General features: G+C 43.3%; 1 protein-coding gene across 1 annotated transcript; it reads left to right on the top strand.

The window, feature by feature from the left end:
* Positions 1-102: 102 nt before the first annotated feature.
* LOC308482023 (enoyl-CoA hydratase EchA19-like) lies at positions 103-26356 on the top strand. Its single transcript, XM_081015008.1, has 6 exons — positions 103-862; positions 5603-5770; positions 9794-9891; positions 11901-12045; positions 14349-14498; positions 24688-26356. Exons 1-6 carry the CDS (start codon positions 730-732, stop codon positions 24909-24911), a joined length of 918 nt encoding a protein of 305 aa, XP_080871134.1. The 5' UTR covers positions 103-729; the 3' UTR covers positions 24912-26356.
* Positions 26357-26849: the final 493 nt, after the last annotated feature.

Raw genomic sequence — 26849 nt, 5'->3', positions numbered from 1 at the left:
CGGTTTCTGATTTGAACGTCCTGCTTTTCCTTAGTACGTCCTTGTTTTCACTGGAGAAATGTCCATACCACTGGAGGGTATGGAGTTATCCCACCCCTGAGCCATCTGAAGGCAGCCCTGGATAGGGAAAGTTTACTTTTTTATATATTCTGTTTTTATATATGTTGGAAGCTGCCCAGAGTGGCTGGGGCAATCCAGTCAGGTTGGCAGGGGATAAAGAGGAAAACAGCAGCAGCAGCAGCAGCAGCAACGGAATAGGACACCCCTATTTTCACCGGAGAAATGTTGGAGGGCATGGAGTTATCCGACCCCCTGAGCCATCTGAAGGCAGCCCTGGATAGGAAAGTTTTTGTAATGTTTACTTTTTTATTATGTTTTTATATATGTTGGAAGCCACCCAAAGTGGGCAGAGGACAACGAGTAAAACAGCAGCAGCAGCAGCAACAACGGAATAATAGGACACCCCTATTTTCATGAGAGAAAAGTTGAAGGGTATGGCTTTCCTCTCTTCCCAAGTAGGCTTCATGGTCCCCAGCCACGTATGCAAAGCAGGAGGAGAGGCTTTCTTTGTGCAAAGAAAGGGGCTGACAGCAGCTCCGCGGTGCCATCCCAGTTGGACTTCGGGGCCGAGTAAACAACGCTCATTCCGCTTCGACGCCATAGCGGGCGCCGTCGAGCCCTGCCGTCACTGGAGCCCCGCTGACCTTTCCAACTGCGCGCCCTGGAGAAATGGCCCAGCGGCTCCTGTGCGCGCCTCTCCTCAGCCGAGGCCTCCGGAGTCCGAGAGCAGCCGCGGGGACCCCCGCCGTCGTTATGCAGGCGAGCTCGGCCAGCTCGAGTGCCGGAGAGCCGCCCGGAGAAGGTTAGTAGTTCTCCGGTTTTGGCGAGCGAAGACGAAGAGCCCTTTGGAAAGCACGGGGGCGCGCGTAACTTTTTCGTTTCGGCCCAAAAGCGAGCCTCCTCGGCGCCGTGGTGGGCCGGGCTAGGTTTTTTATTCTGCAGCCGCGCGGCGACGCCTGCAGGTCAAGCTCCAGCGCTGCAGAAAGGAAAGGAAAATATGCCAAGCAGAAATTCAGCAGGTCGAGTCCCCCAATCCCCACCCCCCATCAGCTGCTGGCTTGGCAGAAGTCCTTCTGATTTTCGACTTGTATGCAGCACAAGGCTGTGGTTTTTAAATGCATCTATTTATTTGAATATATATACACACACCCCTTAACCTTACAGTCACTGTTGGTGTACAGAAACAAAGCAAATTAAACTTAATGGAAACTGGACCAGATTAAAATTCCAACAAGAGAAGAAAGCAACATCAGAAATACGAGCAGTGCAAGATGGGAACACTCATCAAAGTCGTTGTTGTTGCATATTTGTTTTTTTTTTTTTAATAATATTTATTCCAAATTTAAAGTTACAAAAAAGAAAAAGAAAACCATACAAAATACAAAGAAAACTTCAACCATAACAGAGCAAAAGATAAACAAGTAAAAAACAACAACAATAAAATAGAATAAAAAAGAAAACTTAACACAAAATATAAAGATACATTAAGTTAAGATAAAAGAAAAGCAGATTAAACCTTTACATAACCTTTTCCCTTTACTTATTTCCATGACCTCCTCTCACCTCCCAATTTTGTATTCTAATTCAGATCGTGTTTCCAGCAAATCCTTCTAACCTTATTTTCACTTACGTATTTTAAAATTAAAATAATGTAATTAAACCTCCTCTATTTCATCAATTTCATCAACTCAATTTTGCTTATTCCATTATATCATATCTACCAGAATGACATAATATTCTTTTTCCAACCTCCTTCTAACATTCTTTTATATTGCAATACTTTTGAAGATATATTTTGAATTTTTTCCAATCTTCTTCCATCGACCCTTCTCCCTGGTCTCGAATTCTGCCGGTCATCTCAGCCAGTTCCATATAGTCCATCACTTTCATCTGCCATTCTTCTCGGGTAGGCAATTCTTGTGTCTTCCAGTACTTCCCGATGAGTATTCTTGCTGCTGTTGTAGCATGTTGTTGCATATTTGTTTATACCCCATCTTTTTCTCTGACGGAGACTCCAGGTGGCTTGCTGATATAATACCTGCTGCAAACATCAGGGGAACCACTCATTAAAAACAATTAAACATTAATAGGATTAAAACTATCTAGCTACCTAGTTATAGGATCAATTAAAAGTAAATTCATCCACCCGCCACCTAAGGATGTGCAATGTTTGTTGTTGTCCGAAATAATGGTGTCAAGTAGTAGGATGGACCTCAGTGGGCAGGGAGCTCCATGGGTGTGGAGCCACCACAGAAATGGCCCTTCCCTGTGCCCCATGTGTTGGATCTCCTCCAACACAGGGACGATTAGGAGTGCCTCATTTGCTGACCTCAGTTCGATATGGGAAATGGTGCTCTTTCAAGTGCTTGGAATTAGGTGCAGTACTGCCAGGAAAAAAGATGGCACCCTTTATCACTGTCATGAATAACTAAGGACACAATCCTAGCCCTAGATTGGCAGAGATGAGGGAATTAGGATGTGGCAGACCTCCTGTTCAGCTAAGAGGTTCCCATGCTCAGGCCATGTAGTGAGTTTGTGGCTCTTTGGGGATCTGAACCAAGGAGCCTTCTGGTATGAAAATCCACATTAGGGTTAGAATGTTAAGTTTGGACCCTTGCCCAGCTATAAAGCTCATTGGGTGACCAAAGATTTTTGCCCGTAACCTTGAGGCCTAGAAGCATGAAATGTGAAAGCCAACATTCTCATGGCTTCATCAAAAATTGGGTCACTTTCCCCTTCCTTTTTAAAAATATGAAACGAGGTAAACTAGACTAGGTATAGACATCCTAGAGCTGACTGTGCCTCCTTGCAGACTGTATAGGCAGTCCAATAAAAGATGGCGCACATTGCCAATACATGGTGGATGTAATTTCACAGAATGCAAAGTGGCTTTAATTGTGCTTTGATTAAGCATGCTCTCGTGGGCAGTGAGAAGGAACTTGTTCAGAGACTGAAGTCCTTCACGTTTGAGTAGGCCGAGTAAACAGCTGTGATACACATAGACTTTGATCCATCAAGCCACCTTGTGCCTACATTTAAATGAAAGGCATTTCAGGAGTAACTAAGCATTACTAAAGACCCTTCATACTGTAGCCTCCTGGTTTTTGAAAAAATATTTTATTTTCTGGTGGTCTTTCTTACCAATTCATGTGGTAGTAGTACCTATTGCGCATGCTGAGACCAATTATAATCCGGCTCGTGAGCGTTATGTTATTTATGCGGCTGAACATCAGCAGAGAAATATGCCATTAAAAACTTGCTTACCCTGGCTGTTTAAAACAAGACAATGAAATGAATTTAGTTATGCAACTTGCAGTGTTACAAATTATGTTTGTAGGCATGAAAATAACAACTGGTTTTAAAATACTCATCACATGAATTAATTCTCTTTGTTCTTTAAAGGAGAAAGAAGTGTCTCATAATTAGGGTTGCCATATTTCAAAAAGTAAAATTCCTGACACCCGCAAAGTTGTTGAGGTTTCTGGGGGGAAACCATCCCCCAAAATAGTGGTTTTAAGCTTTTGGAGCTGTTTCTGTTGCTTTTTTCATCGTGTTGCCATACATCTGGGTTTTCCCTGACATTATTTTGCTGATTCTGCAAAATTCCCCTCTGACACCATTTCTATACTCGAAAACCAGGACATGTTGGGAATTTTCCTGACATATGGCAAGTCTACTCATAATTAGCTAAGGTCAGTAATGTAAGAGCAAGTTCTGTCTTCCTTAGGGTTACTGATATTGGGAGATGACTCATTCAAAAACTGAACATCTATTTTCCATTTTAATAATTTATAATAACTCCAATGTTAGTTAATTTGTATTGTGGATATTTCAGTAAAAACAAGGGGTTGTAGTACATGCATTCAAAGCAGGCCTAGCTCAGGGAGAACTTTCCACCTGAGTTCTTGGATTCTCCTGAGAGTTGGGGAGGGACTTTGGGGAAGGTGTGGGACAGGGGAATGGAAAATATGAGTTAATTGCCTCTAGCTAATTTCCCCGAATTTTCTCCCCAAGGGGAGGAAGCAACAAAGAATTTGTTATTTGCATAAGTAGCACTGTGGGTTAAACCACAGAGACTAGGACTTGCTGATCAGAAGGTCGCCGGTTTGAATCCCCGTGACGGGGTGAGCTCCCGTTGCTCGGTCCCTGCTCCTGCCCACCTAGCAGTTCGAAAGCATGTCAAAGTGCAAGTAGATAAATAGGTACCACTCCGGCGGGAAGGTAAACGGCGTTTCCATGCGCTGCTCTGGTTTGCCAGAAGCAGCTTAGTCATGCTGGCCACATGACCCAGAAGCTGTACGCCGGCTCCCTCGGCCAATAAAGCGAGATGAGCGCCGCAACCCCAGAGTCGGCTATGACTGGACCTAATGGTCAAGGGTCTCTTTACCTTTACTATACTTTGGATGGAAACCAGCTTTTGAATGTTATGAAACACTTGTTTGGAGAGCCATTGCCCAAGATTTGTAATCATAGAATGATAGAATTGTAGCGTTGGAAGGGACCCCAAGGATCATCTAGTCCAACCCCGTTCAATGCAGGAATCTCTGCTAAAGCACCCATGACAGATGGCCATCCAGCTTCTGCTTAAAAGCCTCCAAGGAAGGAGAGTTCACAGCCTCCTGAGGGAGACCGTTCCACTGTTGAACAGCTCTTACAATGGAGAACCATTGTGGTCCATTAGACAGAGATTTCTATCTGGAGTACTAAATTAAAATAACTCCGCTGCCTCATGTACTGGAAACGAAATGCATGGCTTATTTGAGCTGTTTCTGGTCCTTTGTGAGATGCAAATTCCTTTAAAGTGGGATTTGTGCTCCCCCCACCCTTGTTTGTGAGATGCTCAGGCTGTTCATGTTGGAAGCCTGCACATCTTGCTGCAGGAGGCATGCGCCCAAGTTCCACTTTGGACATCAAAAAGAGGTGTGAAAGTGAGACCGGTTGCTTTGCCTTCAGTGTAATTAAGGCAACATTGCTCAGCTCCCAAAATTTTGGAGTTCGTGGGCTGAAAAAAAAAGATTCATAGCATGAAAAGTGAGGAATTTGGAATCTGGGCGCTAATAGTTTGGGTCAAGAACAAAGTTTTAAAATTATTCCTCTAAAACATTTTTCAACCTAAGACATTCCTTCTCAGTTCAGTTATTTCTTGCTGTGCTTCAGCCCATGTTTAAAATAAAAAAATCCAGCTGTTCATTATTATTAATTTCCAGGAAATGCCCAGTGTCTTAATTTTATTCTTTGTATCCAAGCCTGATGATGAACTGCCTCACACACTGTCTCTGGCTATTGTCTTTTTTTAAGGGAGTGGACAGGGAACGACAAGCCGCAAACAGATTGAATCCAGCCCATAGTGTTAGTTGTGTTCATGATGACATTGTAAACGTGATACAGTATTAGCTTTACCTAGTAACTGTTTCACGTGTCAACCCCTTCAGCCAGTCTTCCAAAATGTAGTTTACTATATTAATGGGTGACTCTAAAAAGGAAAAGAAAGAATTAATAACCACACACCAGGGTTTCTATTTGACCTGTTCTGTTTTCTCAGGAAGAAGGAATGTAATTACTGAAATCCGAGGGACCATAATGACAATTGGAATCAACAGGCCAGAAGCCAGGAATGCTGTGAACCAGGAGACTGCAGGATTGCTGGTGGAGGCTTTCAGATCGTTTGAAGAGAACGGCACGTTGACTGTGGCTGTGCTTCATGGGTTGGGTGAGGCCTTTATACTGTATTCGTGGGCCATTCCTGAGCCTATGCAATGGCCATTGAGGGCCATTGGCAATGCAAGAGAACTGTCCTTTCCCCCTGCCCAGAAACTGGGTGTAACCGGGTGTGAGGTGACAGGTAAAGAGTGTCTTTAGCAAGGTGTGCTGGGAAGAAGTAGGGGGAGAACACAAAGGCGGAGATCCATCTTGGGGCAGGCTGGCTGAAGGCGGGCTGGGAAAGATGCCTGGCTCTCTCCAGTGCTGCACTGCTGTGGGGAAACAAGTGCCTCTTGAGATGACCATGCTGTAGGATCTGGACTCCCTTCCTCCAAACTCAGATGTAAATATGTGAATAAATCATATTTCTTAAAGCTACAGCAACCTCTGCCGCCTCTTCAATTCTCCAGAGGAGCAGAGACCCTGGAATCCCATGAATGGCTCTGCAGGGATTGGGGTGGCCTGTAACAATACTCTTCAGTCATGCTCTCATTCGAAACCCAGCCCCTCTCCATCCAGTGTCCAGTGTTTTGCATATACAGTAAGCCCACAACTTCCACACATTTAATTTGTGAACTTTCAGCTTTAGGCACATAGCAAAAGAAATAAATAAATGAAAAGTGGGCAGGGTTCTGGGGAAAATAACCTTGGCAATCCCACCAGCCATTGAACCCAATGGGCTTTGACTAGACGTGGCTTTGACTTTTAGCACAATCCAAGGAACATAACCCCTGCACAAATTGTGGGCCTACTGTACACTTAAAACTGAATTTTGAATAGACACAAGAGCAAACTGATGCAAAAGGTATGAAGGGTGTGTGTGTGTGTCATAAAAGCCTTAAAATAAGTTATGTGCCGTGGCTCGGGATACTTGCGTCAGCAACCAGAACTCATACATGCCTACAAAATGACTTGTATGTGCCTCACTTCAGGTAAGGCTCACGTTGAAGTTTCAGGCTTCCTTTTGCTCTGTGTCAAGGATGGTGCCAGGTATGTAATAGTTAGGGATTGTGTTTCCACTTCATAGTAAACTATGGTTCGTGATTTACGGCGAACGTGTAGACTACTCCCACTTCGTTTTTCCCTGGTAGTGAGTAGGAGCAACCATGATCCTTGGCTTAGCGTTCCATCTGAGCTGCAGGTTGTGGTTTGTTTCACTTCAAGGAAACCATGGTTGATAAGCATGGAACAAACCTTGGCTTCTGATTATGGCTTGTTTGGAGAGAAACAAACCATGATCCCCAGTTTGGATGCAGCACTAAGCCAAGCATTGTGGTTTGTAGCTCCCACTTGCTTTAGTGGAGGGGAGTGAAGTGGGAGCAGTCTGCGTGTTCATGGTTTAACCATGGCTCCCCGTGATGTGCGAACACAACCATGATGTCATCTCATTCATAACATGAACCCTGATTGGCTAGAATCACATTGTGAAGGATAAGTTAAGTTTTTAACCAAGGAAAACAGAGCTGGCAATGGCAACGGCCACAAACAGGCACCAAAAAAAAGAAAGAATGTTCTTAATGGGAGCAGTGGTTGTTTGCAGTGAGGCTTAAATTTTTCCAGGCCTTCTGAAAGCAGTTCTTTGAACCACAAAACTGAAATGGGCAATCCAGTCGGCACAACCTTTAGAAAATTGGCCATTGTGATATGTGATAATGAATCACGCATTTAAATAAGCGAGTGATAGTTGCAGCTATCAGCATGACAACATAACAAGCTTTCAGAGAAAAGCAAAACAGAGCCCGGGTTTTCTCTTCCTCATCTCTCCTTCCTCAGTAGATGGTCTACTTAACAATTCTGCTCTATAATTACAATATTTACTTTGCTGAGATAAAGTAAAACAGTATTTAGTGGAATCAGAAGCAGCTGCATTATTGGTAGTCTTGAGGGGAAAGGATAGAGATTACAGCTGGAAACTTTAAAACAAGAAAGATTTATGTATATTTATGTTTTTTTAAGGGCTTTGTCCCCCAAGGATGTGTATACATAAGGTTATTTTTAGACCATCAATTTGATTGAGAAAATTATAGTGTTGGGACTTGAGCCGAGAACAGTGGTCCCATCTGTTAAGCTCATATCTGGGTGATGCCTGCTTTGTGGCCTTTAATGTGCTGGGCTCAGCAAGTGAGTGATTCCCCTCCTCCCCTCACTGTACAGTTGCAGATCTTAAAGTAAATACTGTGGGCACTCGTGCTTTGGTTTTCATCATGGTGGTACAGTCAACAGCAGCTCTTTCTTCTGCTTCCAATGCACACAAGAAGTCATGGTTCCCCCGCCACACAAGAAAAAGGCTTGAATTAGCTGCCTATGCGGTAGAGGAAGAGTAGGGAGACACGGTTTTGCTGATGACGTGGAGGATGTGCTGGCTGGTATACATGCCATCAGGAACACTTTGAATGAAATTCTTGGCTGTGGTTAAAATGCTTCTTCGGGGGCAGGGGGGGAATGATGTGCCCTTCTTAGGTTTTTGTACTGGAAGTTATTAAAATGCCATTCTAAAAGGGAGTGAATTTGATACACTTACGTCCCCCCACCCCAATTTCAGGTTTTGCCTGTTCTAATTTAAGATTCAGGATGAAAAGCAATTTTGATTATTTTAATTCTGTGCTTTGTGCTTTGTATACTGTAACTTTGTATACTGTGAACTGCCCTGAGACCTACGGGTATAGGGCGGTATACAACTTTAATAAAGAAGAAGAAGAAGAAGAAGAAGAAGAAGAAGAAGAAGAAGAGGCAGCAGCAGCAGCAGCAGCTGGTTGATTTGGCCTGCAAAGTTTAATTTAGTTGATCACAAGCTGCAGACCAGCCAGCAAAAAAGGGCAAAAGCAATTTTAGACTGCATTAACAGGCACATTGTGTCCAAATTATGAGAAGTAATAGTTCCACTCTATACTGCATTTGGTCAGACTGCATCTGATGCTGGTGGCGCTATGGTTTAAACCACTGAGCCTCTTGGGCTTGCCAATTGGAAGGTCAGCAGTTCAAATCCCCGCGATGGAGGTCGTTGCTCTGCCCCTAGCAGTTTGAAAGCACGCCGATGCAAGCAGATAAATAGGTACTACTGCGGCAGGAAGGTAAACGCCGTTTCCATGCGCTCTGGTTTCCATCACAGTGTCCTGTTGCACCAGAAGCGGTTTAGTCATGCTGGCCACATGACCCAGAAAGCTGTCTGTGGACAAACACCGGCTCCCTCGGCCTGAAAGCGAGATGAGCGCTGGAACCCTATAGTTGCCTTTGACTGGACTTAGCCATCCAGGGGTCCTTACCCTTTTTATTTGATCAGACTGCATCTGGAGTATTGTATCCAATTATGGACACCATGTTTTAAGGAGGACATCACCAAACTGGAGTGCACCCATTGGGGCTCAACCAGGATAATCAGAGTTCATCAGAAACATAGTCCCATGAGAGACTGTTGAAAAAGCACCATGGGTGGTATTCATCTAAATGTTACTCAGAGGAGACCCATTGAAATTAATGGACATGATTATTTCAGGAGGTCTGTTCTGACTAAAACTTAGTTTTACCACCCAGTGTGTTTAGCCTAGGGAAGATTAGAGTAAGTGGGGGATGTAATAGTGGTCTTCAAACAGCTGAAGAGCTAACATGCAGAAGATGGAGTGGCCTTATTTTCTGTGGTTCCATAAAGCAGGTCTAGAACCAATGGGGAAATTGCAGGGAATCAGCTTTTGCCTAAGCATTAGCAGAAACTTCCTGATGGTAGGAGCTGTTAGACCGTGGGAAAGGCTGCCTTGGGCAGTGGTTTGCTCGAGATATGTACATGGAGACTAGATGGGCATATGTCAAGGATGCTGTAGTTTCATCCCACTCTGCAGGTCTTGGATGATCTCAAAGGTTGCTTCCAACTCTGCCATTCCATGAAAATGCCTTTATCCCATTGAAGAGCATCTAGAATGGCTCAAATAACCAAGAGCCTAGCCAAACAATAAAAAAGGCTGAATAGAAACCAAACTTTTTTCTTCATTCCATATTCTAAACTTTTGTGTGTGTCTTCTTCTATGTGTGTGTTTTTTAGGTGGCAATTTTTGTGCTGGTTATGATTTGAAGGAGTTGGCGCATGCCCCAGCCTCTATCAAATTGGAACAAGATGTCACCCAAACGCCTGGCCCCATGGTATGTTCCGGAGGGAAATCCTGACAATTTTCTGAAAAACTGATGCCCTTTTCCATGGTAGTGTTTTGTTTCGCTATGGAAACCACAGCGCTTTTCAGTTAAAAGTTACAGACATTTAAAAAAAGCGGGAGAGAAAAGAGGAATCTTCCCTTCTCAGAAAGTAACTCAAACCAAATGGGATTGTTTTCCCAAAAGAAAAGTTGTAAGTTGTCTGCTCCCAGCAAACGTGGGAACCAAGCACACTGTCCTGTGTTTTATATAATGTGAACTAGGTGTGTGAGTGTGCAGTTGTGGTGCCTATGGAGGCAGAGGTAAATTATGCAGTGTGGATGGGAAAGCCGTGATCCATCCTACATCAGCATTAATTTGCGGTGCTGCTTCTTGCTTGCTCATGAGTCACACAACACATTGTGTTTCCTTCATTATCACTGGGCTCGATAGACAAGACTGAGTAACTCATGACCCTCCACATGTGGTTTGACTACAACTCCCCTGACCATTGGCCACACAGCCTGGGGCTGATGGGAACATCTGGCTTAGCCACTTTGAACTGATTCATCAGGATTATATTCTTAAATGACTTCAGAGAAGATGAAAAAGATGTGGGAAGAGGTGCCATGAAGTATGGGTTTCTGTTAGTTTTGAAATACGTTCAAAAGCCCTGTCATGATAAGGGTTGCTTACCCAAATTCTAGTAGTGATGTATGGAAGTGAGAGCTGGACCATAAAGAAGGCTGATCGCCAAAGAATTGATGCTTTTGAATTATGGTGCTGGAGGAGACTCTTGAGAGTCCCATGGACTGCAAGAAGATCAAACCTCTCCATTCTTAAGGAAATCAGCCCTGAGTGCTCACTGGAAGGACAGATCCTGAAGCTGAGACTCCAATACTTTGGCCACCTCATGAGAAAAGAAGACTCCCTGGAAAAGACCCTGATGTTGGGAAAGATTGAGGGCACAAGGAGAAGGGGACGACAGAGGACGAGATGGTTGGATAGTGTGCTCGAAGCTACCAGCATGAGTTTGACCAAACTGCGGGAGGCAGTGGAAGACAGGAGTGCCTGGCGTGCTCTGGTTCATGGGGTCACGAAGAGTCGGACACGACTAAACGACTAAACAACAACACCAACACCCAAATTCTGGGTGGGCAGTGGTTGCGGCCTGGCACGGCTCCCCCGGGATGCGGAAAATATTTTCTCCCTCGTGGCTGGCTATTGGGATCCTCCAATTGAATCTGACAAAAATTGAATCTGACAAGGCCAATGATGGCCTTTGTGGGGGGTGGGCCCTAACCCAGGCACAACCCTGTTCGATTATTGGCCTTCAGCCGAAGGCTAATACAGGTTACATGCACAATGCCTGAGCCAAAGCCTACCTACACCTGTAATCCGAATGGACAGTATAGGATGCTAACTTCCAGAGATGCCTCAGAAGTCCATTTGGGTGTTTATTTAGCTGAATGTGTGAAGGGGCTGTGGGGGTCATTGTGTGTGTCTCTTTGTTCCTCTGAAGCTGGATTTTAACTGAATGTGAACAAATGTTCTCCTCCCAGTGGTTGGGAACACCATGTGAATATGGTTTCCAGTTACAGGAAGGACTGTAACCACTTCCACCCGAATGGTTACAAGCCCCTGTCAGACCTTCCCCCTCAACATGGGAAGAAGGGCAGCATACACAACTCCTCCACACAATCAACAAATGCCTGAATATATTTTTTGGTTTCTGGAGACTTGGACATAAAGGGCTGCCCTCAGTAATCCTAGATGTCTGTATCCTAGATCCTCAGTAAGCCTCTTGCTTAAGGGACGGGCAAAACTCAATCAACTTCTTTTTCCTTGGTAACGCCCTGTAATTTCCAGCTAACCTGGGCACACTTCGCACGTTAGTTTTGACTATATGCTCTGCATCACCATGAATGTTATTAATGCATTGTCTCTGGATCAATACTGATTGGAATATATTCTAGTCCTATTGAATAATAGTTCTAACACAATTCCAATACCTGTTACAGGGTCCTTCGCGGATGAAGTTTTCTAAGCCAGTGATTGCTGCAGTAAGTGGATATGCAGTGGCTGGTGGGCTTGAGCTGTCCCTCTTAGCTGACTTGCGTGTGGTAGAAGAAAGCGCTATCTTCGGAGTGTTCTGTAGGCGTTTCGGTATGTTTCGTGAATTGCATGGAGTTTGGTTTTGAATGGGTATAAAAAGGTGCGTGTGCCCTGTATCTTCATAGTCAGTACAGCACATGGCCTCTGATTAGTTGATCAAGCTGCTAATTAAGGCTTACAGCGCTGACCTAAAACAGGATAGGCTATAAAAGTATAAAATATCAAAAGAGATATTTTTTTTACATGAACAGTCTACTATACCTGCTCAAAAGACTTGTGAGCAGATCTGCATAGCTGACTTACTGAGTATATGTAATAAATACACAGTAGGGCCAGTTTGGCTCAGTGGAGAGATCAAAGCCATTTCGTCTTCAAATTGAATATATTTTTGCAGCGCACGTCGTGTTCATTAATTTCAATGTGTTTACTCTGAGCAGAACTTTGCTGAGTGCCCCCCCCCCATGGATTCATGGAGATTTAGGGAGGAATGCAGTGTTGCCCTGATGGTTCCATCAGGGAAAGCATTTTGCCTTGCCAGATGGAACGATGTCTCCTCTCCACCACCAACCCACACGCTGTTCCGGGGTTTATCGTAGCCCCTCCAGAGCCAATTTCAGAGAAGGTGGGGAGTGGGGTTAGAGGAAAGTCCCATTGCACAAGTGGAAGCCCTTGCCCAGGGCTTCCACTGATGGGTCTCATTAGTTGGAAGTGGAAGCCCTTGCTTCCACTTATTAGGGTCTTATTAGTTCATAGAACTGTAGAGTTGGAAGGGACCACAAGGATCATCTAGTCTAGTCCAATTCCCTGCAATGTAAGGATCTTTTGCCCAACGTGAGGCTGAACCCCACAACCCTGACTTTAAAAGTCTCATGCTGTACTGACTGAGCAACCCCCAGGACAGTTGAATCCTGCCCTTACTCTCTGGCCACTATTCTCTGGCATTTCAGACAAATTGCTGACTTCAGTTGTTTCCTTGCTCACTACACTCATTTTGCACTAGCTAAAGTCAGCCAAGGGTACAAAACATCCAAAAAGGGAACCACCGCAGACCAGGAAGAGATGGAAATTCAACAGGTGCGGGAGACAGGTTCATTGACGCCAATGTTATTAAGCCCAACATATTTCAAGCAAATCAGTTTTAAAAGAATCAGAAATTGCTTTCATCTCTTGTAACTTCCTTATGTACTCAAAAGGAGCTACTAACTCCTATTGGGGTAATGTATCTTTTTGTCGCCTGGTAAAGAGGCATTTGCTCAAATTGCACTGGGATCAATACAACTGGTATCAGTACATTTGACTCCTGCGCTTGTTGGATTTTCAGAGTGTTGGAAGTAGCCGTGTTGTTTGCACATCACAGTAAGCCGGAAGCTGCGCAAGGGCTGATTGTGCCCTGCTCTTGCTGCGGAGAAATAATCCTTGGCATCGCATGATGTCTGCTCAAACAGATAATGATTGATAAGCCAAGTGCAAACCTTGGCTTAGGGTGGTTTGCTAGGAGTGAATCAAACCACGGTGCTTGGCTTGCACATGACCCTAAGCTCAAATATCACAATTTGCTTCTCCCCAGGGAGGAATGAAGTGGATGTTGTTGGCTTGTGCACAGTAAACCATGGTTTATGGCTTACTGTGACTGTGAACATAGCCAGAGTCTCTGTAGGACACATCTCATTGCTTACCTTTTGGCCATGTGTTTCATGATAAGAAGGCTGTTGGATGGTAAATGAGGATTATACATGCCTTTATCCCAGATTACGGGAGTATAATGTGTTAAAGGTAAAGGTAAAGGGACCCCTGACCATTAGGTCCAGTCATGGCCAACTCTGGGGTTGCAGCGCTCATCTCGCTTTATTGGCCGAGGGAGCCAGCGTACAGATTCCGGGTCATGTGGCCAGCATGACTAAGCCGCTTCTGGCGAACCAGAGCACCGCACGGAAACGCCATTTACCTTCGCGCCGGAGCGGTACCTATTTATCTACTTGCACTTTGACGTGCTTTCGAACTGCTAGGTTGGCAGGAGCAGGGACCGAGCAACGGGAGCTCGCCCCGTTCGAACTGCCGACCTTCTGATCAGCAAGTCCTAGGCTCAATGGTTTAACCCACAGCGCCACCCACGTCCCTGTATAATGTGTTAGGGCTGCCGTATTTTGAAGAGCAAAAAAAGAGGACACATTTGCTGACTTTTACATTTGATGACTCTCATTTTGCATACCCATGGAAAAAATGAACATGTCCTTGAAAAAGAGGACACATGGCAACCCTAGTTTCAGAGACATTAACATTCCAGTTTGCTTAAAACAAGGTTATTTGAGTGAGGTTCCCCCCCTTTAACTATTGTTGGCTGGGTTTTTTTTTAGGTGTTCCGCTGATAGATGGTGGCACTGTTAGACTACCAAAGCTAATTGGCCTTTCACGTGCGCTGGATCTCATTCTCACTGGGCGGCCTGTTGGTGCGCAGGAAGCATTTCAGCTTGGACTGGCTAATCGAATAGTTCCCAGTGGCCAAGGTAGGTGTCTTACGCAGCATGTCATTATTAACTGGGTTCAAAACCAGTCAAAGTCTCACAACATAATCTACCTCACAGAGTTTGTTGTGAGGATAAACTAGGGAGTGGGAGAATCACGTGTACCTTCTTGGAGAAAAAGTGTGGTATAAATCAAGTAAATAAATAAGATTGGACAAATCCAATGTATTATTGGGTTGCTAGAGCCCTGCGCGTTTCAGTTTCATTCAACCTGAATGGAATTAAATGCACCGAGTGCATTTAATTCCAGCCTTTGTTGTGCTGAATCATGTTTTTAGATGGGGAGATGACTTTTGGTTAGGATTGGACCAATAGGCTGGTGCAGCACAAAGGTCTAATCCAGGCACCCCTAAACGTGGCTCTCCAGCTGTTTTGGGACTACAATTCTCTCTCTCTTTTTTTTTTATAAGATATTTATTAAGATTTTTTAAAATATTACAATAAAAATGAAAAAAAATAACAAAAATACAAAATAAAAATGGTTAAAAACACACAGATTTTCCATTACTTATTTTCCTTTAGCTTGTTTCCCGGACCTCCTCATACCTCCCTTTTTTGTATTCCACTTCAATCTGTTGGTTCAGCAAATCCTTACCCTCTTTAATTATCCTAATCCTTGATCTTAAAAATAATAGCATTAGATTTTTACCTATTTATAACCCTTTTTTCATATTCCCTTAGAGCATTACAGCTGGAAACTACTTAATTTCTATCCAACATCATTCTAACATTCATTAATTTTACAATATTTCTGTAGATAATCTTTGAATTTCTTCCACTCTTCTTCCACCGACTCTTCTCCCTGGTCTCGGATTCTGCCAGTCATTTCTGCCAGTTCCATATAGTCCATCAGCTTCATCTGTCATTCTTCCAAAGGGGACTACAATTCTCATCATCCCTGACCACTGGTCCTGTTAGCTAGGGATGATGGGAGTTGTAGTTCCAAAACAGCTGGAGGGCTGAGTTTGGGGATACTTGGTCTAATCTGTTGCAGGGCCCTGTTGGCATCTGCTGTAGTGAAGCATCTGCTGGTGCGCACCACGAGTTTTGGACTACAGTTCGCCTCAGCCCCAGCCAGCATGACCAATGGAAGTTGTAGTCCGAAGTGTTCAGAGGGTGCCGGGTTTGCAAAGGCTGCTTTAGATAAGTTCTTACTGGCCATAGACTAGCAGGCAAAAAGCAGTTTGGAAGCCTAGCTTTCCAGCATTTTTTCCCCTTTTCCCCATGGGATGGGTGGGAGAGGCTAGGCAGGATGCCTCCCCCCCTTCTCAGAGCCGCGTAGAACACATATGTTGCATGTGAACGTATAGCATCCTTTCTGTAGCCAGCAACTGGCAGCTCTTTGCGAACTTTCATTCCATTCAGAAGGCAGAACCCTGATTTCTGTTTAATTTAGAGCGCGGGTTTGACAACATGGAAATACATTTCTTCCAATAACAAGGGTGTGTCCCATCACGAAAACACATTCCTGCTGCTAACCTTTGACCACTGAGGGGGAACTACCTCCGTTAAGGTAAATGCACACAGCAGTTCTTCTCTTGACTAGACTCCGGAGGTTTCCTGCAGAAGGAAAAAGGAAGACCCTTCTGAATCAGGCTTTACCTCATTCCGAATTGGCATGGAAGCTGGCTTAAAAAAATGACCAGCAACAGCTGCTTTGATTCAACTTAAGCTGGTGGGGCTGCTGTTCTCCTCCCCACCCCATCACCGACTTGTTAACAAAACGATGACAGCATGTACGTATCTGAATGCAAAACAGGCTTTGGAAATTGCTGGTGGGGCGAGGCATCCGTATTGTAGCAGAGTTTTAGAAAGGAAATAAGCCAGGAGTCAACTAGCCATAACAAAAAAGGTACAGATTCAGATGTTTCCCTCTCTCTCTTTTTAAAGCTTTCTGTGCATGCGGGTGTGTTAAAATTTAGATTATTTTGATCGTGGAAGTGTAATGGTGGGGTGGGGTGAGGGAGATCATTAATAACACAGTAGGTTATTCAATCCCTCCTGAAGCTGCCGCCATTCTTCAGGTCCAAGAAGTGACTAACGTCTCCACAGACTTTCTGCCCATGTGCTCTGTGCGTCCTGATATCCGGATTCCTTTTAAAAAATATGGCTGTTTTGGTTGGCATCTGGAGATGTATCTTTTGAGACAAACATGAATGAAACCCTGTTTTGTTTACCGCCAGCCAGGGATGTCCAAGTGGGAGCCCCCTGTGGACCAGATCCACCCCCCCAAAAAAATTTACCTGTCTCCCTCTAGCAGCCCTTCCAAACCTAATTGGAGATGTCTTTTCATACTGTTTCACTTGTGAGAAACATAGCAAATGTTTTCAAGTACAAGAAACTGAGTGTGAGGTTTACCTGGGGCTGGGATGGGAGCAAGTCCTGCTGAACTCAGCAGGAATTCATTTTGATCAGACAAGCATAGACATGCACTAAATGTGGCATCTCTGGATTTTATAAATATATGTATGTTTGAAATATACTCGGAGTCGAGTGTGAATTTCATGCTCTTTATTCAGCTCATAGTAGTAATGAATGAAGCTTTCCCCAAAACGTCTAGCTATATATACATTATTTACACAATAGGCCCCACGTGATTGGTTAATTGCGGGCTGCTCCTGTAAGCCAATCAGGTTGCAGATTCACCTCCTCCAGAAGCCTGATTGGTTGCTCCTGCAGGCCAATCAGGTTGCTGATTCACTTCATCCAGGAGCCTGATTGGCTGCTCCTGCAGGCCAATCAGGTCGCTGATTCACTTCCACCTGGAGCTGGATTGGGTGGCTCCTGCGGACCAATCAGACTGCTGCATTATGGATCCTATTGTTCTAGGATTCAGCTCAGTATATAACAATGTTAAATATAATAATAATAATAATAATAATAATAATAATAATAATGTAATAGTAAGTAAAACACACACCATATATAACTGGAAATTGCTTTACTGCTTAGGAGCAACAGTTGCAGGGGCGTTGGGCATCCGTCTGTCTCGAGAGACAATGGGATGTGTCTCTGGGGGTGAAGTCAAACTGCTGCATTAGCAGCAACGAAGTGACCTCTCTGGGATGCAAGCCTGGGCAGTGTGTATGGAGATCCTGGGCTTCCCAGATGACAAGACACCCACACCCACACCCCCGGCTGTGCTCATGTGGTCCAAAGCAGAACAGAGCAATACGTTTGGCACCAACTTGGCTGAAGGAATTGCTGGACGGAGCCGTACAAGGCGCCATCCAATTGTCTTAGGGAGTCCGCTCTGGATTTGGGTTGGGTTTACTCCGTAGCCTTTTCTTTTCCCCAAGGTGTCCCACAAGGCAAGGCAGCAGAGGTTTAGGATCAGAGTTTCCCTTCTCCTAGATGGGCTACTTTCCCAGGTTGACGAGCCCCATTTGCCCCTCACTTCCCTCTATGGCACACGCAGAAACTGCCTTCTTGACCATTGGACCCACTATTGGTCTTGTCTGCTCAAATCACCAGAGCCTGTCTTTGCATGCAGGGAAAGCCCCTAACTCACCAAGCATTTGAGACCCATCAGCTACCCTCACCTGGTTTAGCCGGCTTCACAAACAATTGTTGGCATGCAGAATGGCTGCCAAGAAAATAGAAGTCTGCCAGCTCCTTTCTAAAGCCATAGGATAGGGAACATGTTGAACTTCAGCTTCTGTAAGCTCCAGCCGGCATGGAAGATGGTCAGGGATGATGGAAGTTGCTGTTGAACAACTGGAAGGCCATAGGACTTTGTACTTTGCCATGGTGGGCCTTCCAAAGTCTGCTTCCTGGAATCACCAGGAAGCAAAATTAGAGCTTTGTTCAGGCTTTAAATTTATTAAATGTCATATCCTGTGATTACTCCTATTCTCTGTCTTTATAATTGTGGTATGCGTGTAGTGAAAATCAAAACACTTTTTTTTTAATAAACTCAAAGCCACATGTAAAAAGCCACATGTTCTTAGTGACAGAATTTGTATGTACAGTTCTTGATTACAACATAGACCAAGAACAGACTTGCACTTCTGTGCTTCTTATTAATTAATTATTTTAAATGAAATAAAAAATAGCATAGGCGACAGCTTGCACCTAAGCATGTACCCTGAATGCCCCTATTTCCTAAGGTGAATTCTTATTTCTCGTTGCTTTGTCCATGGCAAAGCCCATATTTTTGTATTTGGGGAGGCTTTTGAGAATTTGCTCTAAATAATATTTGCACATTGACCTAAGTTGCTATTCCAGCTCCCAAAAGTTAAATACCCCCGAGGTTTGGGGGTGGGTGAACAGATGCTCTGTGCCTGGACACAGAGTCACTAAGCAGGGGTACAACTTGACATTGTACACACTGTAGCTGGTTGTGCTTTTGAACTTGCTAAGTGTAACCATATTTTGGGAGAATTTTTAATAAAATGCATTTTTTTTTTTTTTTTTTTTTTGCTTTTTAAAAGTCATCTGAGTCCCAGGCTGTGGTTGTTAACTTAATTCTTTTTTGGTTGTCTAAAGACAGTGTGGTACTTCCTCTCTAGCCCTTTGTAGACATTGCCAAAATAAGTGTAGAAAAGCGAACCACAAGGGCCTGCGCAGTCCGGGGACCAGTGTGTCTAAGTTCTGCTACCCCCCACTTGTGTTCTCATCCCTCTCCAACTTGCAAAAGGCTGTCTTCGGAAATAGGGAGGCCCCAGTATTTGTGGAGGCTTCCTGTGTGTTCTAGAATCCTGGAAAATCCAGGTTCTAGAACCCCAGGGGTGTTCCAGAAGTACAGGAGGGCCCCCCCACACTTCAAAAGGTCACCCTCCTCATGATAATAGTGAAGTTTGGGGGGGGGGCAGAGCTGGTACTCTTGTCCTCACTGTGCCTGAATAGGGTTTTAGTCTGCCCCACAATTCCTTACTCATCAAGATAGATACTAAATGTTACAGAATGTATTTCAGCTATTCCATAATAAGTATAACTTTATCAATTAGATGATGCTTAAGTTTTGTTTTTTGTTTTTTGTTTTTGTTTTTTTAAAAGAATCCTTAAATTTGGGGTTGTTTTCCAGTTTGTTATAAAGGAAAGTGTTGTGGCCATTTTATTAGCGCACTGAATCAGAAATTAGAGCACAGCAGCTCAATTACAGAACTTAAACAAAGCTCTGTACAATTCGTTGGAGAAGAAGAGCCTTCCGTAATGCGTAATAATAGTTCCAGTAAACAAATTCTTTTATTTTGTATTGCTTGTCCATGGCAAATCACTGTCTCTAGTTTGGTGACGGCATGTGGTGAGACAAAAAGGGTAAATATATGAGAGCCCCTGTTTTTGTTTGGGGGCATGTCTGTTGTTTTAGCTGCATTTTATTGTTTTGTTGGTGAAGCAGCAGCAGCAGGTTCCCGTGAGATCTCACGAGATCTCATCAAAATCTTGCATAGTATCTTGTTGGGATGTGGCACTGCTGCTTTGCAGGTGCTGCTGTGCAGACCAGGTAAAGAGGTGGCAGTAGCAGAATGGCACCTTCATGTTTCGTTGATGCACTGCCCCTGGCTGTAGGGCCGTCTTCTCTGCCTGTCCTTCTTTCCCTTCCCTTTCATGTCCTTTGCCCTTTGCCCACTATCTTGTTTTAGGTGGTAAAGATTCCATACCTTTTATACAGTACAGTGGTACCTTAGGTTACATACGCTTCAGGTTACATATGCTTCAGGTTACAGACTCAGCTAACCCAGAAATAGTGCTTCAGGTTAAGAACTTTGCTTCAGGATGAGAACAGAAATCGTGCTCTGGCGGCGCGACGGCAGCAGGAGGCCCCATTAGCTAAAGTGGTGCTTCAGGTTAAGAATAGTTTCAGGTTAAGAACGGACCTCCAGAATGAATTACGTACTTAACCTGAGGTACCACTGTATATAATTCCTACATTGTGCCTAGCACCTGTTTAAGCACATATTATTTCTTTTTAGAAGAGGCCAGGGGTGTTCTAACAACTGAACCTTATTAGGAATTACTTAATTAGAAGGTAACAGTGGAGAAATTTCCCGTTTTTAAGATGGTTTCCCATCACTCCTTATCCTCTCATGCAGCTGCCAGTGGACAAGTGGACACATTCAGTTCACATCAGGTAATGGCCAGGCCTACGAGACCTAGTTTGTGCACTGCACATGAGAACGCAACATTCGCCTCAAAACACACTCCCATAATCCTTTGTGACGCACGGGGTCCCATGGCAGATGTCTAGAGATTCAATGATAGACGTTGACACAGAAAATATTTCTCAGGCACTTGATCGCACAGAAGGAGGAGATGAGGGGTGAGTTCTAACTCTAACTTTAACAGTAAAAGGGTAAGGAGTACAGAACCCTCTCCCCAAGCGCTTCTCAGCCAAGTACAGAAAAAGATAATAACTTCAATTGGGTGGAAAGCACTAGAGGAGATGGCTCTGGAGAAGTAAAAAATTGTTATCAGCTCCCCAACCCATGCCCTGCCTTCTTGGTTAAAATCAGACCACCACCTCACGCCCGTCTTTCTGCATGTTTGAGCCAGTTCTATATTTAAATACACAGTACTACTGCTATCTAGCTTGACACTTAGCTTTTGGCGCATATGTGTACATTTCTATATTGGGATGTATTGGAAGTACAAATAAAGTTACACTGGGTTAAGCGTGGACATGGATATTCAAACAAAGTTGTGATTATGTGCAGAATTGTAAGTATGAGGTTTTTGTGTGTGTGTTTTTAAATCGCTTTCAAATGTTTATATAAACAAACAATATTGGTTTCTTAGTGATGTTGTTATTGAATTAATCAGTGTTTATTCACCACAGCCATTGCTCTCTCTCTCTCTCAAAGATTTTGATCTGGGAGATCCGTGCGATATTTTTGGAAAAATATTTCTGGGCAAAGAAAAGGAGTGGTTGCTAGTTGTGTGAATTAGCAAGGTGTTGCTGTTTCTCATTAAATGCCCACAGCTTGATGTCTTCCATTAAAATATGCATTCACTTGAAAAAGAAAGAAAGAAAATAGGGCAAAGACATCAATTTTTATTTTTAGATGGCTCTTCCCATGCTCTTCCATAGATGCAGAGTTCTTGGCCCTGCCAGTATTGCCCAGAGATGGTATTTTCTTCCTAGGCTCTCCTTCTTCTCAGCTATCACAGGATCAGTTGATCTGTATTTCACAGCCTTGTTTATTGTGACCACAGGCTTTCCAGCAGATTATCAGAGAGACATTGATCCTCTTAACACCACTATGCATTGCTGTTGGTCTTCTTCTCTGGACTGAGGTCACAGTATGGAGCAGAGGGGTGGGACCTGTTTCTTGCAGTTTGGAATCTTCATCTTTGAAATGTGTTTACTTGTCTTCAGCCCGTTTTGTTTTGCAATGTGTTCAGCAAATGTTCTTGCAGAAAGATATGCAGGCAGCTGTGAAACAGAAAGTCTTGTGCTGAAGTTCCTGGCATCTGTTGTGTCTTCCTCGGTAGCAGAATACTCTCTTCTAAGCCAAGAATTCATCCCTCCCTTTTACTCTTTGCAATTGATTCCTATTACATTGAGGGTGTTTAGAGACTGGCATTATCTTGAGGAAATGAAAGGTTCCAGGTTATGGAAATGTAAAGGCAGTTTATATATAAAAATATAGCGCTAGTACTTAGAGGCTTGACTTGAAGGCATTACATGAAATGTAGAACATGTGCGAATTCATTTTAATGAGTTGTCTGGAAAGAATGAAGATGATACATACATCATAAAAGTCCATCTAACTTACTGAAAAGCATAACACGTATAGAGCAGGAAATTAGTGATCTAATGGGTGAGCTTTGACTCACTGTTTTGGAATTACTGGATTAATACATAGGAATCACTGCACCAATAAAGTGGTACAAAGCAGAGTGAGAATGAAGAGTAGACAGGAAATAATAATTGAAGCAAAGTCTCAATGGGATTAGAGATGGCAATAAAAATTTCTATGATCAAGGACTTCCACTCCACCAGGACTTCCTGCTCATGGAAGTTGCCGCTGTGATTTTTGCATGAAGATTATGCTTTTCCTCTCGTAAGTTAAGCAACAAATCAGGGTCAGTTGATCATGATAGTGTTCCCATAACTTGTTGAAGTTCACCTACCTTCTGAATTAAAATGAGAACCTCTTTTTGCTCTTACCCCTCAAAGAGGTTTGCTTTTAGAGTCTGGGAGAATTATTCACTCTCTCATGAGAAGCCGGCTTGCTGTATTTCTGCAGAAGCATATAAGTATAGAAGATTCCCCCCCTCCCTTTTCTTCCTGACCTTATACTGTACTCAACACTAATGTCTCATAACAAATGTAACTGATCTGTAGAAAAGACTGTACAACTTGAAAAAAGAGACAAAGCGTGTACTTTTGTAAAGCAAGAAAATATTTTTAATAATAATAATAATAATAATAATAATAATAATAATAAATATAGAAGATTTGAAAGGAGGCAAACCTAGAGCTGGGACTTAGATTAAGAAAATGCAATTCCTCCGCTTTGGAAATGACCTTAAGGTCCATAAATAACCACACTTTGGAAGTCCTGGGCCCCAAGGACGTTAGATTGGCTTCAACAAGGGCCAGGGCCTTTTCAGCTCTGGCCTCGGCCTGGTAGAATGCCCTACCGCAGGAGATCAGGGCCCTGCAGGATTTGACATCTTTCCGCAGGGCCTTCAAGATGGAGCTGTTCCACCTGGCCTTTGGGCTGGACTCAGTTCAAACCCCCTCTCGTTTGTTTTTTTGATGGAACCCCTTATATGGGATTTGTATATAAATTTCCCCTCAGCTCTTTTTGCTGGCCCATGTAGGACCAGCATGGATAGTTGGCCCTGGTGAATATTTGCCGTTTTCTCCCCTTATGACTTTGATCTATTTGTTGTTTAGTCATTTAGTCGTGTCCGACTCTGTTTAGTTTTATTGGATTGTTATGGCTTTATTTTATGATTGCATGTTGAATCGAGCACTCCTTGGAGCAGAATTGCAAGTAAATTTTTATTAAGTTAATAGTGCTGCCAGGAGACCCACACCCCAGGCACTTGTGGACACCCACATAAGAAATCTGCAATGGGTGATGCACCCTTCCAGAAAGGCAGCTGCCATTGCCAACCCCCCCCCCCAAAAAAAACCCTGTACCATTCAGTTTTTCAAAATTTTATCTTGCAGATTTCCCAATTGTTTGGAGAGTGGCAGAAAAAGTATAATATGGATCATAAGTGCCAACTCCCTTGGTTCCCAAGCACCCACAAAACTCCCCATGAAGGGACCAGGCACCCACAAATTTCAGTGTCTGGGCAATGCACACTGCATGGCACCCATGGCCCTGGGCAACTATTGTCCCGGGGCCAAGCTGACACTCCTGATAGCGATCATACTGCAAGGGAAGCAATGAAAGCAATGGATTCACACAGGAGGAGGGGAAAGTGGAGCGTTGCACCAAAGGCATTGCTCAGCAGCAGTTGTTGTTGTTGTTTAGTCATTTAGTCATGTCCGACTCTTCGTGACCCCATGGACCAGAGCACGCCAGGCACTCCTGTCTTCCACTGCCTCCCGCAGTTTGGTCAAACTCATGCTGGTAGTTTCGAGAACACTGCCCAACCATCTTGTCCTCTGTCGTCCCCTTCTCCTTGTGCCCTCCATTTTTCCCAACATCAGGGTCTTTTCCAGGGAGTCTTCTCTTCTCATGAGGTGGCCAAAGTATTGGAGCCTCAGCTTCAGGATCTGTCCTTCCAGTGAGCACTCAGGGCTGATTTCCTTAAGAATGGATAGGTTTGATCTTCTTGCAGTCCATGGGACTCTCAAGAGTCTCCTCCAGCACCATAATTCAAAAGCATCAATTCTTCGGTGATCAGCCTTCTTTATGGTCCAGCTCTCACTTCTATACATCACTACTGGGAAAACCATGGCTTTAACTATACGGACCTTTGTTGGCAAGGTGATGTCTCTGCTTTTTGATCTATAGGCTATCACTAAAATGAGGCTGCATTTTAAGCTGCATTTTAAACTGTATTCTAACTTATATTTTAATCAACTGCTTTTGGGGGTGGGGCTGTTTGTTTTTAATGTTTTTACTGTATTTATATTCAGTGTTAGCCACCCTGAGCCCGGTCTTGGCCGGGGAGGGCGAGGTATAAATAAAAAAATATTATTATTGTGGCCCACTTTCCCTAATTTTAATATATGGTTGTGTTTCCCTTTTCTTTCTTCCAGCCCTCCAGCATGCCATTGAATTAGCAGAACAAATTTCAGCATTTCCCCAGCAGTGCATGCGCACAGACAGAAATTCTGCTTACTATAGTGCGTTTGATGCCTCTTCCTTCACAGAAGCCATGCAGTTTGAGTTTGACACTGGAGTAAAGGTGGTATTAGAAGAATCTGTTCCTGGTGCTAATAAGTTCAGCTTGGGGCACGGGCGTGGTGGGGCAAAGTTGTAGCAGTTGCCTATAATGGCTCTTCGCTTTGAACGCCCACTTTATAATAGAAATAAATCTATGTTGCACTTGCAAAATAAGAAAAGCCACATGCAGTATATATGCATATCCCACTGAAATGCAGCCTTTAAAAATGTTTTATAGAAAATCCACACTTGAACTAATGCTAATGTGGGCTATATTTTTCAAAAATGTAAATGTAGCTAAGAATTGCCAGCTATTTGTATATTTAAGGCCTAAACTGGTCACAGAATCTCTGCAATTCTTACCCAGAAGTAAGTCCCATTGAACTCAATAGGATTTATTCTGAGCAGACAAATATAGGACTGCTCTATTAGTGTTTTTACATGTGCCCATGACAGTATGCGTTAATTATTGCTTCTGAGCGCGTGCACACACACACACACACACACAAACACACACACACACACATATATATATATATATAGTTCTCTCATTTTCATCAAAAATGTTTCTTCCTATAAATACTTACATTTGTTGTTGACAAATTACTACTGATCCCTAACAAATATTGGTCACTAATGTGTATCTGAAATCCTAAGGAAATAGGTTCCAAAATAGTCAGTAAATGAAGCTGCAATCCTGTACTTAGTTGCCTGGTAGTTAAGTTCCAATGTTACTTTTTCCTGAGAACATCTGTATTGCGCTGGAAGTCTCTTTAGTTTAATAGTCCGAAGGTGGGCACTGCTGTTCTCGTATGTAAGCTCATCGTCTTCAAACACCGTAGCTTCTGCGTTTGCTCCTCTAGGGAGGTGCTTCCCCTTGGTAAATTAAAGTGGTTGAAGAGCGTGCAAACACAGGGCCTTGATATGTGCACTTGGGTGCACCACAGTGCTGTACATGCCAACAAGTGTGCTTTTTAAAGATTCAAGTATCTGTTATGTGGGCCAGGAATGAGTTATACAACTTTAATTACCTAGGACTCAGCTATACAGCTGCAAAGATAACGTTTTAAGTGTGTTTTAAGTGCATTATATAAATGTGACACTAGATGGCGCAGGTGGGCTTAGAATTAGATGATAGATAGATAGATAGATAGATAGATAGATAGATAGATTAGATTAGATTTATGGTGTGTGTGTGTGTATAAAGCATTTTCACAGCATTTTTAAATATATGTGTAGATTCAGCCCTAGACCCGTCCTACCCAACTTAAAAATTGCCGAAGGTTTCGGCCACTTAAAATATTTTTCTGCCTCTTGTTGGACTTGCAATATTCAATGCTAGATGCTGTATGTTTTTTCATTGTTTTCCTTGATTCTTTTATTTCTTGCAATGTATTATATTGTCTTATTCCATGGGGAAAATTCCATTCTATTGGAATAAGTCCGTTGCAATTATTGAATTACATAGAGTTCAATTGGTAATGTAATAAAATACAACCTAAGAAATAAAAGAAGCAATAAAAATACAATTAAAAATCAAAACGGCCATATAATGTGGGCTTGCTGTGGGTCACCTGAATGAAGTTTGCTGTCCACTGGTGGTCCATGGACCACAGTTTGGGAAACTTTGTCCTGCTCATTAAAGCTGCCAGAGGAAATCTTCGTGATAGGGAACAGAGTTTGGCTATGCATTCAAAAGGCCAGATTGAAATCCTGAGGCAATAACGACACTAGGTGGTCTTGAAAAAGACATTTTTGCAATACAACCCTACATCATTGGGTTCTTATGTAGATGAAATAACTTCAATTATACCACCCTGAGCTCTTTGGAGGGAAGATGAGATTATAAGGTGACAGATAAATTATACATTTAAGTGCAGTGTTTTAGGTTTTTTTTCTCCCTGATAAATGCTTTTATATCTTAAATTCCTCTGGTGATGATTTCATGAGTGTATTTACAGCACATCACTGACAAAGAGGTGACACACCTTCTGAGTACTAGCACAGACAGTACCTTGGCTTTAGGGCAAGAATT

The sequence above is a fragment of the Podarcis pityusensis genome (assembly GCF_964106645.2).
Source record: "Podarcis pityusensis genome assembly, chromosome: 7".
Classification (NCBI taxonomy): domain Eukaryota; kingdom Metazoa; phylum Chordata; class Lepidosauria; order Squamata; family Lacertidae; genus Podarcis; species Podarcis pityusensis.
This window is presented reverse-complemented; position numbering and strand designations above follow the sequence as displayed.